At 40.3% G+C, this 25592-nt stretch overlaps 1 protein-coding gene across 10 annotated transcripts in view; it reads right to left on the bottom strand.

Annotated features, from left to right (window-relative positions):
• Positions 1-25592, bottom strand: part of sema6bb (sema domain, transmembrane domain (TM), and cytoplasmic domain, (semaphorin) 6Bb) — a 533030-nt gene that overhangs the window by 101189 nt on the left and 406249 nt on the right. For all 10 annotated transcript variants that reach the window (XM_073068714.1, XM_073068715.1, XM_073068716.1 and 7 more), the window contains 4 exons: positions 13663-13753; positions 9620-9739; positions 6827-6915; positions 4552-4769 (listed from right to left, as the gene is read on the bottom strand). In XM_073068714.1, the coding sequence (XP_072924815.1) occupies positions 4552-4769; positions 6827-6915; positions 9620-9739; positions 13663-13753 (518 nt within the window). The remainder of the gene's footprint in view (positions 1-4551; positions 4770-6826; positions 6916-9619; positions 9740-13662; positions 13754-25592) is intronic.

Below are 25592 nucleotides of genomic sequence, written 5' to 3'. Positions count from 1 at the left end.
TTTTTCACCTAGACAGTGGGCTGTATATGGTATGACCTGCCTGAGGAAGTGGTTTGAGTCAGATACATTAATCACATTAAACAGGTACGTGGATAGGAATGGTTTAGAGGAATATGTTCCAAGTGTTGGCAAATGAGGCCAACTTGATCAGTGTGTATCGTTTGGACTGAAGAGTCTGGTTCTGAGCTGCATGACTCAAATGCAGAGACCACGGAATGAAGCCCGGAGAAGCCATCATCTCAGCACTAACAACCAATGGCAGTTACAAATCCTTCATGACTTTAATAGTTCAGTGGTCACCAATGCTAATAATTGCTCTTATTCACACTCTACATTATTTGATTTAATTAATATAGACATTTGAATTTGGGTTCCTGAATCTAAGTGCTCTTTTATGGTCTGTTGAATTCAAAAGCTGCAAATGGACACTACTAAATCCAGTGCACAGGTCTGATCCAGTTAAAGTGATGGAAAACGTCATTGACAATATTATCAGCATCGCTTAGCTCTAGACAGCTTTGGTCTAAATTTTGACAGAAGAAGGTGATATGAGAGATACTCCGTTGATGTCACAACATGGCATGAGTGAGGTCACATCAAGGAGCTCTCTTAAGTAAAGAAGTAATGAGTATTTCATGCTTTATTAGCATAACACATAAACAAACATGTAACTAGAAAAGAGAAACTGCAACAATCAGGTGGGACTTTTTCTTCAATGAAGTATGAAAATCCACATTTAGACAGATGAATTAAGATCATAATACCACCATTTTATCATGGTGGATCCATTTCCCTCTCAGCCCCAATCTCCTGCCTTCTCCCCATATCCCTTCAAGACCTGATCAATCAAGAATCTGTCAACCTCTGTCTCTGCCCAAATTGTTGGCCACATATGGCATGTCTAGATCTTGGAAATGAATAATGAAATTATTTGAATGTGATGTTATTTCTGTTAATTCTTTATGCTTATCCTTAGATCCCTTTGCTCTCTGCTTCCTCCTCATTTTATTTTCTATAATTTGTCTGATGGTTTTATTTTTCTTACCAAATGCATTTATCTTACATTTATCTATATTACAGTTAATTTTGCACTTAACTCTCTGCATGCACTCTTTCTTAAGTGACCTCTTGCATCATAATGCAATCTTCCTCAGTGTTGCTGAATAGATCCACACCCACCCTCAGTTTCACATGATTTTCAGATTTTGATATTGCATTACATATTCCTAACACAAATCATCTACAGAGCAATGACACTTGGGAGACCTATGCTACTAAGCTGCAAGTGTCCTGGTTTTGTATTTTGACAGGATTCCAAAGAGCTGTCTATTCAAATTCAAAGACCTGTTAACCCAGCATTCATTCTTGATTAAAACATGCTGCTTACTGCGTCTTTCAAATCAATTTTCAAAATGGGTTTCTATAGTAATAAAGACTTGTTTGGACTTCTGACTGCTGATGAACAATTTGGAGAGCTTGGCAGTCATTATTTCTTGAATTTAACTCATCTACATTAGAAAGTGATGCATTATGATTGTTGACATTCCATGACTTGGCCCAGAAATATTATATTCTTGAGGGGAAATATTTTATTACAGAAACTAATGCCAAGGTTGTAAAAGGTAGTTTAATCTGAGTCACTTGGTGATGATTGACAACAGATTCTCAGTACCTCTGTTTACTAAAGAACTATGTCCTACAGCACCCCCCTTTCACCATTCCCCATCTGTATTTCCCTCTCTCACCTTATTTCCTTACTTGCCCATCACCTCGCTTTGATACTCCTCCCCTTCACTTTCTTCCATGCTCTTCTGTCCTCTCCTATCAGACTTCCCCTTCTCCAGCCCTTTCTCTTTTAGCAATCAACTTCCCACCTCTTTACTTCACCCCTTCCCCCTCTCCCAGTTTCATCTATCACCCACCACGTTGTACTTCTTCCTCCCCACCCACCCCCCACCTTCTTACTCTGACTTCTCCCCTTCCTTTCCTGAAGAAGAGTCTCAGCCCAAAATGTCAACTGCTAAATATTTTCCACAGACACTGCATGACTGCTGAGTTCCTCCAGCATTTTGTGTGTGTTGCTACGTTTTGTGCTTGTTTTGTTAAAAACAATGAGGCAAATGAACTGGGTGGGACAATGAGTTCAACATGAGTCATTCACACCTGAGGTCTGGGTTAGAAAGATTCCCATATTGTGGAATGATTTATTGCCTGTCAGTGCAACACAATGCTAAGTCAATTTTTCAGTGGGCAAAGACTTGCAGAAAGAGTGTTTTGAATCTATGGAAATGAACCTGGAAACCCACAGACTGGCCAGTGGAGGAAGCAGCATCTCTCTCTGAGATTAGTGGCCTTTCCAAGCAGAGATGTTTTATGCTGTACCTACCTGATCTCACAACGCTCAGCAGTGATCTGAATCATATTTAATGTTTGCCAGCAGTTCAGCACCTGCATATTGAAATGTGGAAGACAGAGACAAGTTGGAGGTCACATCTGTCCTCCGTCAGACTAGAGGCAGAGCTGATTTCCCAGGCTGGGGAATCAAGAACAAGAGGGCATAAGTTTAATGTGAATTTTTCACCCAGAGGGTGGTCCCTATATGAAATGGTAGTGGCTGAGGCAGGTTCATTAACAATAGTTAGGCAGATACATGGATAGGTATGTTTTAGAGCAGGGGTTCCCAACCTGAGGTCCACAGATCCTTCCGTTAATGGTAGGAGTCCATGGCATAAAAAAGGTTGGGGACCCCTGTTTTAGAGGGTTATGAGCCAAAAGCAAATGAAACTGGCAAGGATGGGCACCTTGACTTGCATGGACTAGATAGACTGAATGGACTGTTTGTGTGCTCTATGACCCTACGACTCAAATGTGCTAAGCTGAAGGGGTGGCTGCATTTTTCCAGCCATGGCTAATACATGAATCACCTTGCTGGATTCAAAATATGTTCTTACAAAATATAGAATTAAAAAGTACAGCATAGTACAGGCTCTTTTGCCCTCAATGCTGTACTGATCTTTTAACCTACTCCAAGATCAATATAACCCTTCTCTCCTACATAGCCCTCCATTTTTCTGTCATCCATGAGCCTATTTAAAAGTCTTTTAAATGTCCTTAAAGTATCTGTTGCTATCATAACCCTGGCAGTGCATTCCATGCACTTACCACACTCTGTGTATAAAAAACCTACATTTGCATCCCCCCATTACTTTCCTCCAATCACCTTAAAAATATGTTCAAAGTTCAAAGTACATTTACTATAAAAGTATGCATACTATTTACAACCTTGAGATTCATCTCCTTACAGGCAGTCACAAAACAAAGAAACCCAACGGAACCCATTAAAAAAGATCGTCACGCAATGTGCTCCCAAAAAAATCACGTAAACAATAAAAGTAAGCAAATAACATTCAGAGCTGAAGCTCATGAAAATGAGTCCACGGCCATGAAGCCAAACCTGACAGAGTAGCGAGCTGAATCGGCCCATCCTTTCCCTCTGGCCTTAATATCCTGACCTTTTCAACTTGTCCTGGTGCTTAAATCGTCCAAACCATGGATCATTCCTCACTCTCAGAGTATTGTCATTGTTATCGTGGGAGAATGGTGCTGGGTGTCCAATCTATGTACACCTCTGATCAACTTATATATGGATGTCCCCCGCTTTACAAATGCTCATTTTATGCCACTTCGCTTTTACAAAAGACCTTCATTAGCACCTGTTTTCGCATTACAAAGAGGATTTTCGCTTTTATGAAAATTTTTCCCATACAAATTAATGGTTCTTCGCTTTACGTCATTTCAGCTTAAGAAAGGTTTCATAGGAACGCTCTACCTTTGTAAGGGGGGGGGGGCACCTGTACCTCTGTAAAGTGGCCTCAACCTCCTCCTCTCTAAAGAGAAAAACCCTAGCTTGCTCAACCTATCCTCATAACATGCTCTCTAATTCAGGCAGCATGCTGGGGGGGTTGTTGTGGGGGTAAATCTCCTCTGCACCCACTCTAAAGTTTCCACATTCTTCCTATAATGTGGGGACCAGAAATGAACTCAATACGCCAAGTGTGGTCGAACCACAGTTTTATAAATCTGCAACATTACCTCACAGCTCTTAAGCACAAACAACCAACTGAGGAAGACCAACACACCATACACATTCTTAACTGCCCTATAAACTTGTGAGGAAACTGAGGGATCTATGTACATGGACCCCAAGATCCCTCTGTTCCTCCACACTACTAAGAATCCTGCTATTAAACCTGTACTTTGCCTTTTAGTCTGATCTTACAACAGTATGACTTCACACTTTTCAGAACTGAACTCCATTTCCAGCCCAGTTCTGCAGTGCCATTGTACTCTATGACAACCTTCTACGTTAACCACAATATCACCAGCTTGTGTCATCTGCAAATTTACTAACACACCATTCCACTTCCTTATCCAAGTCTCCAGATGATCGGTACTTTGTACATTAAAATTGACGTGCTTTACATATAAATCACATAACCACAGAATCTCAATGGGTGGAATATACACTTAATTTATTGGAAAGTTTATTACCTATTGGAGGGAGTGGAGAATATGGCGAGTACGATGGTATGCCCATTAATCCGGATGATGTCGGTAACAGCCTGAAGGACATTGAAGTAGAAATGTGAATCTCCAGGCACTGAGCAGTTCAAGCGTGCTTTCAAGAAGGATGTCCACTGCTTCTCCAACACTCGCTGGGAGCCTCCCATGTCATTCTTGCAGACCCGAGCAACTCTGGAGAGAACCACCTGTAAAAGAGAGAGAGAGAGAGAGTGAGAGTGAGAGAGAGAGAGAGAGAGAGAGAGAGAGGGAGAGAGGAGGGAGGGAGGGAGAGGGAGAGGGTGAGGGAGGGAGAGAGAGAGAGAGAGAGAGAGAGAGAGAGAGAGAGAGAGAGAAAAAGTAGACATCCCATCACTTGGTCCAATTTTCCCCCTTCTCTCTTGAAGGTAGTTATTTACACTGGGCTAGGTTTCCACATGGATTGATGATGATATGGCATTTTATCAAAGTGACAGTTCTTTAAGAAAAGCTAAGTAATGCATACTAATGGCAGGCTTTCTCACTATAGGATTTTGTCCTATACTGGTGCAAGAAGATATAAAATATTTCTTCCAACAGCACAGAGACAGAGGCCAATTGTATACCCTACAGCCATTTCATATGAGAACGTTGGGAAATAACTTCACAATTTTCTTATCCATTTGAATCAATTCCTACATTGTTAGCGGTTAAGGTGATTACGTGTAGAGTTAACTTAAGAAACTGTTCGGATTTCATTAAAATAATTAAGTTACCAGTTCCCTGATTCCGTTCAGAGGTAGAGTGAGTATGCCCGTTTGCTGTTCCCTACTTAATTGACCTTTCTTTTTGTAATGGTCTGGCTATCAAAGGAAAGGCAATTGAACAAGTTCCAATCCTCACAGTTGTGCCTGTCCTTGCCCTGATTCAGAATGCAACACTGATAGTTCTGGATTTCTGAACCCTTAAGTAGAAGCAGAAATGTGTCTCCATCAAACCAAGCGGACAGAACCAGCTGTATTCTCCTTTAAGCAGGCAAATTAACAATGGATATATTTGAGAATTGAACCAGCTAGGCATGACTGTTGAGGGAACTGTACTTCATTAATCATTCAGTTGATGAATGGAAGCTGAAATACACAACGTTTCAGTTGTCCACTGTTGGGTTACAAATGATTGTCCTATCTGAACAGTTTAAGGTACACTAGTCCAATAAAGATTCCTGGCACAAACACCATAAGTTTATCATGGTTTTTTTTTCATTCTTCATCCCACACATCATTATTACAGATAAGCTAGAGGAGAGAGAATCATTGAAAGGATTTGAAGAGTAAAGTGACTGAACCTTATACAGATTGTAAACACAAAGTGCACTGCAGATGCTGTGGTCAAATCAAGAGGTACAATGAAGCCCGTCCCACCTCTACTCTGTCTCCTCTTCTAGCTGCTTATCACCTCTCATGACTCTGCCTTCTTCTACTACCCATAGTGCTTTCCCCTTAGATTCCTTCTTCACCTCTCCTGCCTATCCCCTCCCTGCTTCCCCTCCCCTACCCCTTGATTTTCCTCTGATTGGTTTTCCACCCTCTCCCCACCTTCTTTATAGGGCCCCTGCCCCCTCCTTCTTTAGTCTTGATGAAGGGTCTCGGCCCGAAACGTTGACTGCTCCTTTCAACGGATGCTGCTCGACCTGCTGTGTTCATCCAGCTTTTTTGTATGTCTTATACAGATTGTGTTTGATCGAATGGCACCTCCATAAAAAAAAGTCAAACTTCATTCCAGACAAGACTCCCATATTATTTTTCCTCATCCACTGTTTGATCTGTGTGTGTAGTAGCCCTTCTGTTCATCTAAGTAACAAACTCAACTTGGATGATTAGATGTTAGGGCTGGAAATGGGATGAGCACTATGGGATCAGATTACTGTTGTTGAAGGCATTGCAATATTATTGGAGGAAATCAGAGTGATGGATTCTAGAATGCATTTCTGGTGTTTGATTGGATTGAAGTAACCAAGGAGATCCGAAAAATGTTGGCTGTATGCAATATGATGCAGGAAATGCATTTGACATTCAAAATTCCTTTCTCATCGCATATTTTCTTGAGCATCACATTCTGTAATCAGGCTATATTTGACTGTTGAATGAGAAGCCAAGGATGAAGATTCTCCAAAATCTAAATAATAAAAATTTAATTTCTAAGATTGAGGACACAAATATTGCTTTTGTATTCCCTTTAAGAATATTACTCACAAAGCTCATTACACATATCCAGAATTCCCTATTACCTTTTCCAGGTAGTTAAATTCCATAGCAATTTCTCGGAAAAAGAAGAAAACATGACGACCATATTCCACCGCATGGATAAAGTATGGTTCTGAAAGAAAATCAGATACAACAGAGCTGATCCTACTACCATCACCAGCATTAAGGACGACATTGTACTAATCACATATTAACCCATTACAGAAAAAAATGATGTAATTGTAAATTGGTTTAACACCTTTCAATGTAATGAACATTTTATTGCAAATGTATTGAATCAGTTTTCATTATAATCCACTTTAATCATCACAAATTGCACAAACATAATTAGGTGCAGTGAAGAGAAGCTACATTAATATATCAGTTTCTATTAATTATTATGACACAGCATAATTGATATCATTTTTAATAAGTAGGAGACTATTAAAGGGAAAGTATAAGATGATGAAAACAGAAATTGATGACCAGCTGACAGGAGAGAAAGACTTCAAAGAGAAGCATCACCATTCTGATGAAATTGCCATGGGAGCTATCAAAAAGTTGGAAGTTATCAAATGCACTATCTGGCCATACTTATTTAGGAAGCTATCCATTTTGAGACGAGTAAGTGGTGAATCCCTGGTTTAATTAACACTGTGAAATTGTTCTCCAGTATATAAGTTTTTTTAATTAAACGTAAGAACATGACCATCATGTTAGCAGGCTGTCTGAATGTGGTGAACATCCCATCTATCCAGGAAGGTCATGGCGCACGTTCAGCTGTGGATGAATTCTTCCGTCCTCAGCCCTTAGGCACTGAGCACAATTCGAATACTGACTAAAATGGCCTGATTTAGTGTAAAGTAGCAGTGAATCTAGAGCTATTCTAGAATGGCTAAGATTACGCCAGTACCTCAGGAAATAGATAAAACATGAATAAACATTGAAGTTAATGAGAAGAGCAATAGATGATTATGATATGACAAGATATAATTACAACTTACTACAATATGCAGTGAAACTCCATGATTCTATCATGTTCATGACTTCTGTGGCAATGGACTGGCAGATTTTCCGGACCATTAGATTTTATTTCACTTAATACATTAACACTTTCCCTTTTAAAAGATATTGATGTAAAAGAATTTGGCAAGTTAAAGGGGTGCAGGAAATAGGGCCCTGATGAGTTTAAAGAGAGTGATGGGTTTGGGTGGCAGTACATTAATGGAAGCAGGGAACCAGGGATTCAGTGTATTAATGAGCGCACAGAAACTGCAGCTCCTGTGTGTTAAGGGGCGAATGGGAATCAGCTCCTATTGAGACAGATGCCAAACCATCTAGATTTCCAAATAATTAGATAATAGGCTATTAGACTTTTCCTATATTGTGACTTTTTTTTGCAGAAAGTATGAGCTGTTCATTTGTTCAAATACCCCTATGAGTGATTTTTGTACATCTCATATTTCCTATGGTCTGGAAAAAGCAATTGACTCCATTTCAATCAGCTCAAGTCAGCAATTTCTTATTCAATTTTATGACGCATAATTCTCTCTGTTAATTTTTCTTGAGATATTTTTATATAGCCTCCTTTAAAGTGTCCAGGAACATTAATGTGAATTTTAATAAGCTTCATGAATCTCAATGTTCTTTGATTCAAGAGACTTCAGGTTTAAATTTCCAGCAATACACGCTATATGGAGATTGATAGGTTCCTAGGAATGATTATAGCACAGGGATATAATTGGGTCATCCAGAAATGTCATAAATATTTTAGTACGTTATATTCAACACCTGGGTACTTGATATACTTTGAACATTTGCTTTTCATCTCTTCATCTGAAGGTCTGGGCTGAGATTAAGAGCAATGCCGTGGAAACGACACAGAATTCTTTTACGTAACTGTTCTGGTCAACTTTCATGTGTTATGGTCTATACAAAGAGCCATAATTTCCTCCAGGAACAATGCACAGTGGGAAGTGGGCCCCAGAGGCACGGCTCTTCACTGTTCCAAGCCCATCAAATTTCCAGCCCAATTATCTGGATCAAACATCTTTGCAATATAGGCCGTCCCCCTTAAGCAGAATCTCTGCCACACAAACATGAATCACATCTTGCAAGGCAAAGAAATGTGATGGTGCTTCCATGTGTTACTTGCTCAATAACAAAACATTAAATAGCAGAGAAGGATTGTAAAGATTTTCACTGACATTTAACTTCATGTCTTAGAACATAGAATACAGAAACAGAAATCTACAGCACATTACAGGCCCTTCTGCCCACATTGTGCTGACCATGTAACCTACTCCAGAAACTGCCTAGAATGTCCCTACTACATAGTCCTCTATTTTCTAAGCTCCATGTCTTGAGTGGAATTGCATTCGACAGAGGATGCTTTAAAGTGTAAACAGGTGAAGAGGAGAGGTGCTACTACCAGACTCTCCATTAACGCAGTCTGTATCAACATATGATGCCCTTATCAAAGTATTACTTAACCTACACCTTGTGAAGTTCATAATGTGGAAACTAATATCGGGTACCATTTAAGGACTGAATTGAGCTTTTGTGGATTGTTGATCAAAATGTGACCTTGGACATTTGTTGAGGTTAATAGGTTTCTAGAGATCCTCCGCATGCCTTGTATTGACATATTCTGTCGTATTTATATAAATCAAACATATTATCGGAAGGGGATTGTAGAGTCTACAAGAAGTCCACAAGTTGAAATGAATCAGAATCAGAACCGGGTTCATTATCACTATCTTACATGACGTGAAATTTACTGTTTTGCATATTCTTGCTATTAACTGTTCTTGTGGCTGGGTTTTGACATGACCTACCTTTGAACCACTTGGAGTCATGTTTGACTGTTCGGAGAGTTGGACTACCTCCCAAGCTTCGGTAGATAACAGCATCAATCGCTAGGAAATCAGTGACTGTTCCAGTAAATAATTTATTATCTACAGGGAGAAATTAAAGAATTCTTTACTTTCGTTCAAAAGCAGCTACTACGTTGAAAAAGCTAAATTCAATAGCCAATAACATTGGAAGTGTATTAGATTATCAAAGACTCAAAGGATGAGTAACAGAACAAGACGAGACCATTTTCTCTCTCTGTCAGTTTAGAATAATATCCAAGTTTGTGATTGGGCTAAATTGGGAGTGTAGATCAGTCATAAACCAGTCTGAGAATCCTGTAAATTCCATCCCATTGACAAATGGACTGGAGGCCTGAACACCATTGTAATAAGCCATATAATCTAAATGCAACATTATCAGTTCATCTGAATATCAATCTTTTGCTTCCTCCCCTTTTCGTCTATTCTAAGTGATGTCCTTGAGGCACTGCCTCTTAAAGATATCCTTGATAGTGGGGAAGGTTGTGCAAATGATGGAACTAGCTGATTCTACAAACCTCTGTAGCCTCTTATGATCTTGTGCATTGAAGCCATCGTACCAGGCCATGATGGAATCAGTCAGAATGCTGTCCACTGTATATCTATTAGAAATTTGCAAGAGTCTTTGTTGATGTACCAAATCTGCTCGAAGTCCTAATGAAGTAGAGCCACTGGAATGCCTTCTTCAAGACTCCCTCAATGTATTGGGCCCAGGATAGATCCTCAGAGATATTGATGTCCAGGAACTTACATCTGTTCACCCTTTTCCACCACTGATCCCTCAATGAGGTCTGGTGTTTGTTCCCCCAGCTTCCCCTTTCTCAAACAGTTGCTTTGTAAAGGTGATGTTGAGTTCAAGGCTGTTGTGACCACTCAACCAGCTGATCTATCTCACTCCTGTATGCATCTTTAATGCCATCTGAGATTTTACCAAAAGCAGTGATGTCATCGGTGAACTTATTTATGGCATTTGAGCTGTGCTTACACACACAATCATGAATGTAGAGAGATTAGAGCAGTGATGATTGTCATCGAAGAGTTAATGTTAACACTGATCTACTCTGACTGTAGTCTTCTGATGAAGAAGTCAAGGATCTAATTGCAGATGTCCTGGCTTAGAAGCTTGGTGATAAATACTATGGGGATGATAATATTGAACACTGAGCTGTAATCAATAAACAGCACCTTGTATATGTTTTGCTGTTCTTGAGGTGCTCCAAAGCAGAATGGAGTGCCAATGAGATTGCATCCACTGTTGAACATTTATAGAGGTAGGTGAACTGCAGCTGGTTGAAGTTCTTGCTCAGGCAAGAGTTAATTCTAGCCATAACCAAGCTCTTGAAGCACTTCTTTACAGTAGATGCGAGTGCTACTGGGCAAATCACCCTGCTCTTCTTGAACACTTGAATGATTGCTGCCCTTTTGAAGCAGGATGAGAACTTTAGACCACAACAGTGAGAGTTTGAAAATGTCTTTGAAAACTCCAGGCTTTCTGTAGCTGGCCAGGTACAGCATCAGGGCCTTATCTCTTGCTAGGGTCTACCCTCTTGAAGATGTTCAGATACTGGCCTCCAAGACAGACAACATTGGTCATAAACCCAAGAGATTCTGCAGAAGATGGAAATCTAGAGCAACATGCATAAAATGCTGGTGGAACACAGGACCTGAAATGCCAACAATTTATTCCCCTCCAGCATCTTGTGTGTGAGATCACAGGGTCGCCACATTCTGAAGGGATTCACACAGGTGTAGCATTATTCTCTCTTTTAAGGCATGCATAAAAGGTATTGTGCTCATTGAGGAGTGAAGCATCATTACCACTTATGTTAAAAAGTTTCACTATTTAAAAAGTAAAGGCATGCAAAACATGCCACAGCTGTCAGGCATCAGATCCTGTCTCGAACTTTACTTGGAGTTGTCTTTTGATGGTGTTTCCTGCTATCCTTGTTCTTGTCAGACATCAAGGGTTTGGGAGTTATTGTCAGGATAGTCTAAGTGAGTAGCTATGTCACATCTTGTAGATAATACATATTACAGTGACTGTGTGCCAGTGGTGGATGGAAGCTGGGTACAAATCCAGTGAGGTATTTCATCCTCACTGGTGTCAGCCTCTTCAGTGTTCTGATAGTTTCACTCAAGAGTAAATATATTATAGACAATGTTCATTTGGTGCAAGCTACCCAGTCTAAGACTTCCTCTTTTAGTCATAGTATTTACGTGGCTGGTTCAGTCCAGTTTCTGTTTAATGGACCTTCCCAAGACAGTGAGAGAGGAGTGTTTGGTAATAGTAATGCCACTGAATATCAAGGTGGCTTCCCTCTGTTTTGTCGGAGGTGGCCATTAGCTAGTACTTTAGTGGCATTAATGGTGCTCATCACCTAACACCCAATGCCTCTTGGCTTGCCAAGTCTTGCCACATTTACAGAAGAGTGGTAAACAGAATTGCACAATGTGCTATCACCAGCAAACTCCCCTATTTCTAACCTCGTAATGGAAGCTAGTTCATTGAAGAAATGGCTAAAGGTGGATGGATGTGGGACATTGCCCTTAGTAAATCCTCAAATGATGTTGTGGGGCTGCAGTGATTTTGAGTCACAGAGTAATACAGTACAGACCCAGGCCCTTCGGCCCACTGTCTATCCCAACCAGAATATCCAGCTAGCTCCATTGGATATTTTATATCCAAATATAAGCTAGCTCCATTTGCCTGTGTTTGCATCGATTCCTCTAAAGCTTTCTTAAGCATATACTTATCTAAATATATACCCTATCTATGACCCTTGTCATTTTATACACTTCTATAAGGTCACTCCTCAGTCCCTTATTTGCTTCTAATGACCACAACTGTGCAAAGTATTCAACCATTGAATCATTCCCACTTGTTGCACATTGGCAACAGGCCACGCAAAGATAGTGATGGTGAAGGTTGGCTCATGGTATTGCCAAATGTTGGCTTGACGTCGAAGCTAGGCAACCACAAATCATCTCTGGAACTCAGCTCTTTGATTAATGGTTGGACCAAGAGTACTATGGGATTTCATGTCAAAGGATCCTGGAGAAAGTCAGACTGTGGCGTAAGTAGTTGGAGAGTAAGATAGATAGATACTTTATTGTTAATTGGCGGCATTATTGACAGCATCTTCCATCATTTTGTTGATGACTGGAAGTTTGTCCAACTTGTTTTTGTAGCTAACACGTGTCCATCCTCATATAAGACCTGCCCTCCAATCTCACTTCTGTGATGACACTTTTGGTCACCCTTCAACTTCCACCTTCTTTCACCTTTTATCTCTTGTTTAGGATAAACTTTTTTTTGCCAGATACATTGAAATGTACTGTGAAATGAGTCATTTGCGTCAAATCAAATCAGCAAAGATTATGTTGGGCAGCCTGCAAACGTCACCATGCTTCCGATGGCAACAGATCATCCCCACGTAACCTGGTTAGTTTAATTCTTACTACTCCTGGGTGCACATTAACTGCATGTTGTTGTTGTTCAATCTTCTTTCAGCTGATGCCCAAACATGCACCTTTTCCTGATGGATGACTGAACAGAAATAAAAATGCATGGAATCAACCTTGCTTCCTAGAGGAAGCATAGCTCATTGGTGCTCCAGGTAAAGGTTAGCATCAACTGTGGTTTGATCCCAGCAATTTTCTTCACAAGTTGAGCTCAGCAGGTCAAGCAGCACCCTTAGAAGAAAACTAAGAGTGGACTTTTCAGGCCAGCACTTTGAGTGTTTTGATCCAGATTACCAGCATCTGCAATCTTTTGTGTCTCCATCTTTCTGGTGTCTGTTCCTGCTATATGTCAGGCAATGCAGATAATTCATTCACCAGTTAACAAAAGCAAAGTGACAGTGCAACAGTGTTTCATATCCTGTGCAATCTAGCCCAATAAATATCTTATTCAATATAGTTCTTTTCATTTGGCTATAAAATTGAAAGCAGGTAAAACAAATTGAAGTTAATGTTATTATTCTTACCAGCAAAGAGTGCAACATTGGCCTGTTTGGGATCATAGGGGCATCTTGCCATTCCACTGATACTAAGTCCGAGAGGCTCCAGGGTGTCCATCTGGAATAGATTAAGGCATCAGTTTGTAAGAGAATGAGAAATAGGTCATATTAGTGCTCAGGAAACTGGTCAGCGTTGAATGCCATGACCAGATTTCATTGGAAGTAAACAAAGAAAGTCAATTACACTGAAACTTTCTTGTAAGCAACTCATACTCTTTTATTTATATATTGCAATCATGCAACAAAGAAATCTATTCTATGGTGCAAAGTAAAGATCTACAAATAAGCTGTGGACTTGCTGGCCCACAGCTATAGCTTTCATTTGAAGGTTGAAAATGTAAGGAGTCTTTGCACCATCTCCCTACAATCAGAAAATTAATCTCAGTATGTAATATATTTATCATTCTTTGTTCAAACAAATTCTTCTAGTTCAACTCAGTATCTCGTTGTTACATTAATAATGTATGTACACAGATATTTGTTGAAGTCTTTTGTAAAGTCTGTATTTTTTTGTGTCTTTTATTGATGATTAATCTTGAGACCTCCCACCCCCAACGCACATTTGACAATGTCCTAATTGTTACAAAAAAACCCAGATTCATCATTTCAGCATAAGCAATGCAATAGGAGACCCGGTAGCATATTAAAAAAGTAATGAACACTGCCATGTACAAAGACATGTACAACTTCTAAAAATAACTTGTATCAGTTAGTACGATTATTGACACTTCGTTGTACCCAAAACTGCTTTCTTATTGAAGGTATGAATTAAATCTGTTAGCTGAATAGAGTGGAAGTGGAGTGGATATATTCACGAGTAGGAAAGCCTAGAATCTGAAGGCACAGCCTTGGACATTCCTTTAATACTGAGATCAGGAGGAATTTGTTTAGCCAGAGAGAGGTGAATCTGTCAAATTAGTTGCTACAGAGGGTTGTCAACATCAAGTCATTCAGTGTATTTAAGACAGAGATTGATAAATTCTTGATTGGTAAGGGGGTTAACAATTACAGGGAAAAGGTGGGACAATGGGGTTGAAGAAAGAATCAGCCATGACTGAATGGTGGAGCAGACTTCGTGCTCCAAATGGCTTAATTCTACTCTTACATCTTCTCTTCAGTGTAGTAATAGAAACAAAACCCACAGATAAGAGGCAATAAGGTAGGGATGTTGTTACTTGAGGGAGCAGGAGGAGAGTGATTCTCTCTGGAAAAAAAAATGGAGGGAAGTCTTTTTTATGTAGGGAATTGATAATGACAGATGTTGGAATTATAATGGGCAATTCCAGGGATCCGAATGGACTTGTCTTTCATCCCGTATATGGAATGATTGGAAGTAGTACCAAAAGCATATTTTATATCATTATTTGTGTTGAAGGAGTGCAGTTTTGCAAAGATTATAGTATTACGCAGGAAGGAGGCTCGGCAGCCATTCATGCACTGGTCTCCCTTAGGCAGACCACTAGCTAATGTGTTTGAGAGGTGCAAGCAGACACTAGAGAATGTTGTGTGAATGGGATAGCTATATAAAATAGTGATCTGACGGCTGCTGTTCAGGTACTTAATGCCAGTCAGAGAAAATACACCTGAAATAAGACGCAGCAGATATAGGGAGCTTTCTCCACGAGAGAAGCTGCAGAGACTGAAACTCCGGCGGTGGTATACCTACTCAGGTGGAATTTGATGACAGTTCCTCCAACAAAGATTACAAAGCATGCACTGAAAAGAAAGCCCAGCAATTAAATGTGAGACCTTCTTCAGTGGTTTAACTGAAGCATGAACGTGCAGAACTGAAAGAAAACCAAAGGAAATTCATGTAATATAGAACCAAAGATTGAAGTGAAGCATAAGGTCAGCAAATAAAAATGTGATATTGGCTGATGTGGGCTTACAATGGGACTTGATGATAACAAAGGATTAGAGAACATAAAGAACATTCTTAGAGAGTCATAGATTCACTCTATGCAGTTGGCAGAGGGTAAAGTCTGGCAAATGAAGTATGTATGATATCAAGATCACAGCAATATTCTACAACAGAAAGTTACCAATTCACATAATAAGGGCAAGATGAGTCCATGTTGCACTTTAAGCCTGCACCATCATTCATCTAGATAATGGCACACATTCCCAGCACTCTCACCACATGCCTTGATTCCCTAATGTGAAGAAATCTGTTTTGAATTCTCACAACTGAATTTCCACAGCCCACTGGGGATAAGAATTTCAAAGGTTCACTACATCTAAGTGAACCTTCTGCCCATCTCCGTCATAAATGGCCTATCTCTTACCCTGTAACTTTGCACCAAGGATGTAGCACCCTCATTTAGGAGAAACATCCTGCCTGCATCTACTCTGTCATGTCCTTTAAGATTTCATTGAGTTTAAAAGGGACCTTTTCACTATCCTCTAAACACTAAAGGACACAAACACAAGAGACTCTGCAGATGTTGCAAATCTTGAGCAACACGCACAAGAGGAACTCAGCAAGTCAGGCAGCCTCTTTGGAGGGGAATAGACAGTCGGCATTTCAGACTGAGACTTTTTGTCAGGATAGGAAAGGAAGGGGGTAGAAGCCAGAATAAGAAGGTGGGTGGAGAGGTAGGTGTACAATCTGGCAGGTGATTAGTGAAACCAGATGAAGGGAAGGTGGGTGCATGGGAGAGGGAGGATGACGTAAGAAGCTGGGACCTGATAGGTGGACGAGATGAGGGATTGAAGAAAAAGGAATTTAATAGGATAGGCAGTGGATCATGGAAGAAAAAGAGGAAGGAGGGACAGCAGAGGAGGGTGACGGGCAGGTGAGGAGAAGAGAGTGGTGAGAGGGGGACCAGAAAGTATACCTGGGATCCTCACTGGGCCAAACTGGGAGGCCAGGGAATGGAAGTGGAAGCTTTGTGGTACTAATCTGCCTTTGGAAATGAAAGTATATTTCTTGCTAGCTTACTTTTTACTCAATTGTGTAACTTTTCAATTATCCCAAAGCTCTATCTATTTTTTAAATACCTTCTCAATCATTCTAGTCACGTTATGTTGCTTCTTTGAATCTAACTCAATCAACTTCTTCAGCGAGATAGTCATACAGTCTTACAGCATAAAAACAGATCCAACAAGACCTCCAATGTGAACATGGCACCCGTCTCTGCTCACCCCATTCTTCTTCATTAGGCTTCTTGGCCTTTGTGATTCAAGTGTTTGTCCGGATGCTTCTTCTGTGTGAATTTCTGCCTCCACCACCCCTTCAGGCAGCTCAATTCAGATTCCATCTACACTCTGTGTGAAAAAAAATTCCCTGCTAAATCTCCTACCTCTCACCTTAAACCTGTGCATTCTTGCCTTAGGTAGTGCTATGACTGGAAAAGATTCTTACTGTCTACACTATCTATATCCCCCTCTCAATAATCTTGCACACCTCGATCAGGCATTCTCAGTCTCCTCCACTCCTGATAAACAAACACACTTTCTAACTGGCCATTGTTGTACCACTTTTCCATTGGTTTTCAGTTCTTCAAGGAAATATATATTTATCAAATTGTTCAATTGCTTGCACTTGTTTACCATAATTTAAAATCTGCTATTTCACTATGCTTCCATCAACTTGCTTGTTCTAGCGTATATTTTGTTTAAATTTAAAGCTGTAGTTTTAGTGGTAACCACATCACTCACAAACTTGATAAAAGAGCCTTTGATATTATGAGCACCTACCCTCTGAAGGCTATTCACTATCACCCAGACTCTATTCAAGCACGGTAAGAGCTTCTGGAAGACAAGATAACTTTATTTCCAAGGCTCATTACCCATATTGAGATTCAACCTCACTGCATGAGCATTAGCATAAGACAGGTCTATTAAGATCAAGGCTGTGCAAATACTGGCCTTCGAAGAATCACAAAGGAAGGGGAGAACAAACAGTCTGCAGGCCACATTTACAAGCTCTTCTGACACCAAAAGACTGCAGAAGGCAACATCTTCACAGTATTCAATCAACAGACTAGCGCAATTTGAGCAGCTTTTTCAAATCATAAAAATTGGTCAAAATTGTAATTTTATCCTTCAAAGGGCATTCAGAAGAATTGCCAACTGCTTGAATATCAGTAATAGTTTGTATGAATAAAACATATTTCAGGCACATTATTACTATAATGGGTTGTCAGGATTCAGGAGATACTGAGCAGAGATTACAAACCAGGAATAGTCTATTTCTTTTGATCTTCTTACACATTTGACTATCAAAATGGAACAGAGACCTCTTATAACTGTTGACTTTATTAGAAGATTATAATTGGCTATAGCGAAAAAAAACAGCACTTTTTTGAAATTTCTGTCAGTTGTTATAGCAATTTTCTTGCTGACCTGTGTGAAAAAAGGAACTCACATTCCAATACTACATAATTTTCCCTAAAAATTGGAGGTCCACTCTGCATAAAAGGGTCTATACATTTTTGTTGCAGAAATCTAAGATTATATTGAGTCACCTAAAAAGGATTTGTGCAACATGATGACATTTCGGCAGAGATAAAGCACCAAGGTAATAACCTCAGTAAGTAAGTCGTTTCACATCTGCAGAATCTCTTCTATTCTCAGTATTACCTCACCTCTTTCTCTTCTCTACCAAAACCTAGTCTTCAAGATAGAGGTTGATGTTACATTTGTATGAGCACAGGCTCAACAGTATTGCCCCCACCACCACCTCACTAATCAAGTCCCAGAGTTGTGGTCGCCAACCTGTCGATCGCGATCGACTAGTCGATCTTTGAGACTTTCCCAGTAGATCCCGAGAAAAAAAAGAAAAATGAATACACAAATACTGTTGACAGATTGTTTCCGGGTTGCGGGGGTTTAGTTCCGTTCTTTCTGCCCAGTGCGCATGCGTGTAGCTCCCCCGCCACGCACTACAGTGTACTTCAGTGGTCCCCAACCACCGGGCCGTAAGGAGACGATATGAGTCAGCTGCACCTTTCCTCACTCACTGTCACGCCCACTTTTGAACTTGAATGCACGCGAGGTCATCAGTCGCCTAAACACAGTGATACCCTCACGCGGCCAGCGGGAAGTGCCTTTGCTACTGGCCTGGAGCGCGGACAGATGGGCGCCGGCTCTAAACTTGTTTACCACACCGAATGTTCGTGGGGAACCCAGTGCTAAAATATTCGCAGAAGACCTAATTCGGAATCAGGGTTCCATAAGTATCAGAGCAGCTCCCTCGCTGCCATCTACTGAAAGTCATCCCTTGAGCCAAACTTTTGTTGGCCGATAGATCCTACAAGGGGGGGCAGACGCGCGCCCTGTCGCACTCCTCGCTCGGTCAGTCGCTCTCTCGGGACTGCGACCACCGCAGCCCGGGCACAGGAACAACTGCACCTGGCCAAGGCGTCTGGTGGGCGGAGGTTGTCTAATGAGGCAATGAAGCCCTCAAAACTGCTTCGGTACCTTGAGTCCAAGCACCCTGCGCTTAAAGACAAACCCGTTGAGTTTTTTGAGCGGAAAAAACATGAGAAAACGGGACAGCAGCTAATTGCTGAGAGCCATGAAAACTAAATTGCGGAATAGACTGGACATAAGGAACCTGCTTCGAGTATTGCTGTATTCCGGTCGTGTTTAACAACCCCCCCCCCCCCCCCCGCTGCCCCCGTTGGCCAGTCCGCAAGAATATTGTCAATATTAAACCGCTCCGTGGTGCAAAAAAAGGGTGGTGACCCCTGGTCTTCATGCATTATTTCTACTTCCAGGTTGCAGGGTTTTATTTCCAGTCTTTTCTTGCCCGGTGCACATGCGTGTAACTAATTGATTTGGGGTCGATTTTGCCTTTCACTGAGGTCGAGGTAGGGGATCTTGGGCTTAAAAAGGTTGGTGACCACTAGTATTGTGAAATCAACTAGTTTGATTTCAGCTGGTACACAAATAATTACAAGCCTCTGATGGTGGACCTGTACCAGATTGATCTGAGAGCATATGCTAATAGAATGGTAGGAGGATTACTAAGGGGAAAAAGAGATCTTGATGCCTGATATATTCAAAGACTAGTGGACCGGATAAGATATAAAGCAGGTGAAGAGAGGGCTGCTGTCCAACCTAATGTTTTCCAGAACCGGCCAATTTTCTTCAGTGAACCTTTGTTACTTATTAGACCTACTGTCATCTTCAAACAGTGCGGGGATGTGTTGCTGCATTAGCTCAGGTCACCTTTAGCTCACTGTAATATTTAAACCTGTTTCCTTCATCAGAACACTGGGTCTGGTAAATTTAAGGACCTTTTAGATGAAGTGCTGCTGTTTGTAACTCAATGACAGATGATCCTGGTTTCAAAGGAAGGAAACAATCCAGACTTGTCCTTGATGCCAAATGCTTCCTCTTTGACCCCTGGAATTTGCAATCGGTATATTACCTGTGGCCAAGAGGCCACACAATACCCTTCAAACTCCCTTCCTTCTCTAAATTGTCCTTTATTGTTAGATGCACATGCAAGGAACCAGTAGTTGCATTACATGATAAGCATCCCATTCCAAGCCGCTGTTCTCACCTCATTAAGAAAACACTTTGAAAATCTTGGCTGTTGTTCATAGAATTCTTTTTGTCAGTCTCATTGTAAAAATAAACGGCATCAAAGACTAAGAAGTAATTAGCTAGAAATTGGAACATAAGTATTCTGCAAACTGATTTCTGTGAAATGCAAAGCATGAGGAAAATTCGGGAATTATTACAGTGTGTTGATAATTCCATTTTTATTTATTGCTAATAAACAACATAATTATTTATTGTTAATAAATACATTGGAAGGGAAGAAGGGAAATGCATGTGGTGGAGGTGTCAATAATTGAAAAAGATGATCTGCTGAATGCTAAGTTGTTGGAGTGGAAAAGAAGATCAGGAAAAATTAAAAAGTATTGATAAAGAAATGTTGCAGTACTGAGCTGAAGTTTAAGTAAACTCTGTTAAAAAGCTTTTTCTATGCAGTGACCATCAGTACAATCAGTAGCCTGTTATTTAGAAAGACTGGGAAATATGTCAAGCCAAACCAAATCTGGATGGTCATTGAGTTGATGAAGGCAAGGTGGAATGAGTGATTGTTCGTGACATAAGACGCCTGCAGAAAGAATAGGGCAGGAATGGGTGTGAACAATCTGTGTGAAGGAGATAATAGTAAATTTTGGCAAAGTACCATGTGGAGCTGACTGATCTAAATGGGCCTTAAGTAACTGCAGTTTTTTTGACTACCGAACCCAATGAAATCAAGATTAATGAGCTGGGAGGAGCATTGATTGGAATTAACTTTTATTAGAGATTTGAAGGATGAAGTTGAACATTGGAATACAAATTCACATAAACACAGAATGGTAGGACAGAAAACAGCAACTGAAGACAATGTTATTCCATGTCTAAGAGACTCCAGAGATCAAGTGCTATGAACTGCTTGTCAATATTGCCCATTGTTAACCAAAGAATTTTGTACGTAAAACTTCTCAACAGTTAACATACACTCTCGGTTTCTACTTTTTTGAGTTGTCCAAAAATATTTTCAGTGTTACACATGAACATGACCCTATGTGTTTATGCTATGTTGTTGGTCAACGAGTCATAGAGTAATACAGCGTGGAAATAAACCCTTTTACTCACTTAGTCAACACGGACCCCCAAGCACATGTTTACACTAATCCTATTTTTAAAAATTCTGCCCATGTTTCCTCAGATTTTAACTCTTGCTTCTACATTAAGATAAAAATATTCAATTATTCTAACAAAGGGCAATCTTAAGGATGTAGGAGAATACTGAGGCACCTACAGGAAACCTTCATGATCAGAGGGAGAACGTGCAAACTCCATACAGACAGCGCTGAAACTGGGTCTCTGCTGCAGTGCAGCAGCAGTTCCATTATGCTGCCCTGTTAGTTAGTCAGCTTGTCGAATTTTAATAAATCTGCTTGCATGTTTTGTGACACCTTCCTGGAATAACTCACTTGACTAGCATGTACAAATTAATTGATTGGCATTGTGTTTGGCACAGACATTGTGGGCCAAAGGGCCTGTCCTGTGCTGTGCTATTCTATGTCCTATGGACAATCCTGAGGAATGTAGTCACGACTAGTTTTGGGTTTCATCTACCTTTCAGTGACGTACTAATGCATATAATTTTATAATGAATGTGTTCGTCTGTGTTGATATAAAATCTTGATCATGTACAGAGTAGAATTTTATTCCTTTTTTGTTTTCAATACTTATATTGATTTATTAGAAAGCATGTGACTGCTTTATTTTGTTCACACACACCGAAGTCTTTATTCATTAAACTATAAACGCAAGGGATTCTGCAGATGCTGGAAATCCAGAGTAACACACACAAAATACTGGAGGAACTCAGCAGGTCAGGCAGTTTCCATGGAAAGGAATAAACAATCAATGTTTGGGATGAGACCCTTCATCAGGACTAAAGAAACTTTTTGAACCAGATAAGATAAAACCTTTTCTTTACTCACTAAAGAAAAGGTTATATCTTATCTAGCTCCAAAAGTTTATATGCCTGTCAGGATTAAGATTATAATAATATATAATGAAAGTGAGATGAAATGAATGACAGGCAGGAATAACTCATTCAGCTAATACCAATGTTATCAAATGCTATCAGCTCCTTGCTTTCCTTTGTTAATATAATTTCATCATATTTAATATGCTAGTGAAATTCTTCAGGAATAAAGATATGAAAATATACAGAGTACACTATTTGAAAATAAATATTAATTTTGAAAAACTATTTATTTCAATGACGAGCATTAACATTTTCTAGTTTGACCCATCTGACAAAATGTCACGCTAGCGGTATTTCATCAGTCACAGGGCTTTGGTGTTGTGATTCATAGCAAATTGTTGAAGATCCCACTACATGTATTTCTCCTCTTTTGTGAAGCACCAGGACAGATATAAAACCCAGATTTTCAGGAGGTCAACCAGCTGAATGCCAGCTCACTCACCAGTTATGTTGGGACAAAACAAGGCTAAGACATTCTGCTGAAGCACAGAGTGAGCACGTCCTGTATTAGGCTTAATAAGTTAACAATGTCAAAGGCTGGTATGGTGGTGGGGGGGGGGAGGGGCTACCGCACAGGACTGAAAGAAGCTACAGAAAGTTGAAAAATTAAGTCAGCTCCATCATGGGTACTAGCCTCCATAGTATCCAAGACATCTTCAAGGAGCAGTGGCTCAGAAAGGCGGCATCCATTATTAAGGGGACCCACCACCCAGGGCATGCCCTCTTCTCATTGTTACCATCAGGAAGGAGGTACAGAAGCCTTAAGGAACACACTCGGCGATTCAGGAACAGCTTCTTCCCCTCTGCTATACAATTCCTAAATGGACATTGATTCCATGAATACTACCTCACTTTTTAAAAATATATATTACTTCTGTTTTTGCACTATTTTTAATCTAATTAGTATACATATATACTTCCTGTAATTGATGATTGATTTTTCTTTCTTTACAGTATTATCATATATTGCATTGAACTGCTGTTGCTAAATTAACAAATTTCATGACACATGCCGGTGATAATAAACCTGATTTTGATTCTGAAGTATTAGAGGAAAGAGTTCGCACACTAGGAATTTCTCTTTTATCACTAATGCTCAGTGAACTGGACGGTTGGATTATCCAACAGCTTAAGTTCCACTGGAGCTGATATGGGATGTACCAGAGCATCCATTTGTGGACCAATGTTCCCTCTACTTTGTAATGACCAGCGTGCACAAAAATCTTGTGCCGTGCAATTTATTGTCCAGTAACAATAACATGTGCACACAGAAATTTACATATAGAGGTATTGAGAATTTTGATCTTCTCTGGGTTTGATTACTTTGTTCTCGTTCATCTGCTGTCTCACAAAACAAACGTAGCAGGCCTGTAGTGGGTAATGAAGGATTTTCTCACCAGAGCTTTTGCACATTGTCCTTTAAGAAAGGAGGAAGGCAACAGAAAGGAAATTATAGACCAGTTAGCCTGACCTCAGTGATTCGGAAGATGTTAGAGTCAATTGTTAAGGATGAGGTGATGGAGTACTTAGTGACACAGGACAAGATAGTACAAAGTGAGCATGGTTTCCTTCAGGGAAAATCCTGCCTGACGAACCTGTTGGAATTCTTTGAGAAAATTATAAGTAGGATTGATAAAGGGAATGCAGTGGATGTTGTATAGTTGGACTTTCAGAAGGCCTTTGACAGGGTGCCACACATGAAACTGCTTACCAAGTTAAGAGCCAATAGTATTACAGGAAAGTTACTAAGAAGGTTAGAGCATTGCTGATTGGTAGGAGGCAGTGAGTGGGATAAAAGATTCGTTTTCTGGTTGGCTGCCAGTGACTAGTGGTGTTCCGCAGGGGTCGGTGTTGGGACCACTTCTTTTTACGCCATATATAAATGATTTAGATGATGGAATAGATGGCTTTGTTGCCAAGTTTGCAGATGATATGAAGATTGGTGGAGGAGCAGGTAGTGTTGAGGAAACAGTTAGGATACAGAAGGACTTTGATAGATTAGGAGAATGGGCAAGAAAGTGGCAAATGAAGTACAATATTGGAAAATGCATGATCATGCACTTTCGTAGTAGAAATTTTGTGGACTATTTACTAAACAGGGAGAAGATCCAGGAATCTGAAATGCAGGAGGACTTGGGAGTCCTTGTTCAGAACACTCTGAAGGTAAACTTACATGTTGAGTCGGTGATGAGGAAGGCAAATGCCATGTTAGCATTCATTTCAAGAGGTCTAGAATACAAGAGCAAGGGTGTGATGCTGAGGCTTTATAAGGTAGTGGTGAGGCCTCACCTTGAGTATTGTGAACAGTTTTGGACCCCTCATCTTAGAAAATATGTGCTGGCATTGGAGAGGGTCCACGGGAGGTTCACAAGGATGAATACAGGAATGAAAGGGTTATCATATGAGGAACATTTGATGGCTTTGGGTCTGTAGTCGCTGGAATTCAGAAGGATGAGGGAGGATCTCATCGAAACCTTTCAAATGTAGGAAGGCCTGAACAGAGTAGATGTGGAAAGGGTGCTTTCCATGGTGGGAGAGTCTAGGACAAGAGGGCACAGCCTCAAGATAGAGGGGCACCCTTTCAAAACAGAGATGTGGAGAAATTTCTTTAGCCAGAGGGTGGTGAATTTGTGGAATTTGTTGCCACATGCAGCTGTGGAAGACAGGTCGTTGGGTGTATTTAAGGCAGAGATTGATAGGTTCTTGATTGGACGTGGCATTCAGGGTTACGGGGAGAAGGCCAGGAACTGGGGTTGAGGGGAAGACAGAATAAAAGGATCGGCAATGATTGAATGGTAGAGCAGACTCAATGGGCCAGATGGCTTAATTCTGCTCTTATGTCTTATGATCTCATATGTGATTTGCCTGCTAAATGATGCTTTAAAAGGTCATCACGACAATACACACAGGTAACACCAGTTTCTGTCTTGTATAGGAATATTTCTCGTAGCTGCACATTCCTGACCTCATGAACTTTTAGTGTAGCAGTTTCTACTGTTTCATTAAGCCATTCCACTTTAATGAACTAGCAGTTCTTTTGTGCTTCATACCCCTTGCTTCTTTGGAATTCGACATAGTGAATCAATAATTTCTTCAATAAAAAATGTAAATAAGCCAGTTCTAAAAAACGCAGACAAATCATTGCAACCTCCACGTTGTCAACACCGCCCGCATCAGAAACCGGAAAAGGAAATGTGATGGTGTACGATTGTGAAATACACTGAACATGCCAACTGGGTAGAGGGTCACAACATTTTTTGTGCAGTCTAATAGCAAAAGATGTATGTGCGTGCACATATGCACACCTTAGAGGGAACATTAATGTGGACTCTTGTAATGCCATCCAAATTCCTTTTGGCTGATGAAGGTACATATTCTTCAT

Source organism: Hemitrygon akajei, chromosome 16 (genome assembly GCF_048418815.1).
Source record: "Hemitrygon akajei chromosome 16, sHemAka1.3, whole genome shotgun sequence".
NCBI lineage: Eukaryota > Metazoa > Chordata > Chondrichthyes > Myliobatiformes > Dasyatidae > Hemitrygon > Hemitrygon akajei.
Note: the sequence above shows the minus strand (reverse complement) of the source record. Positions and strands in the feature narration are given on the sequence as shown.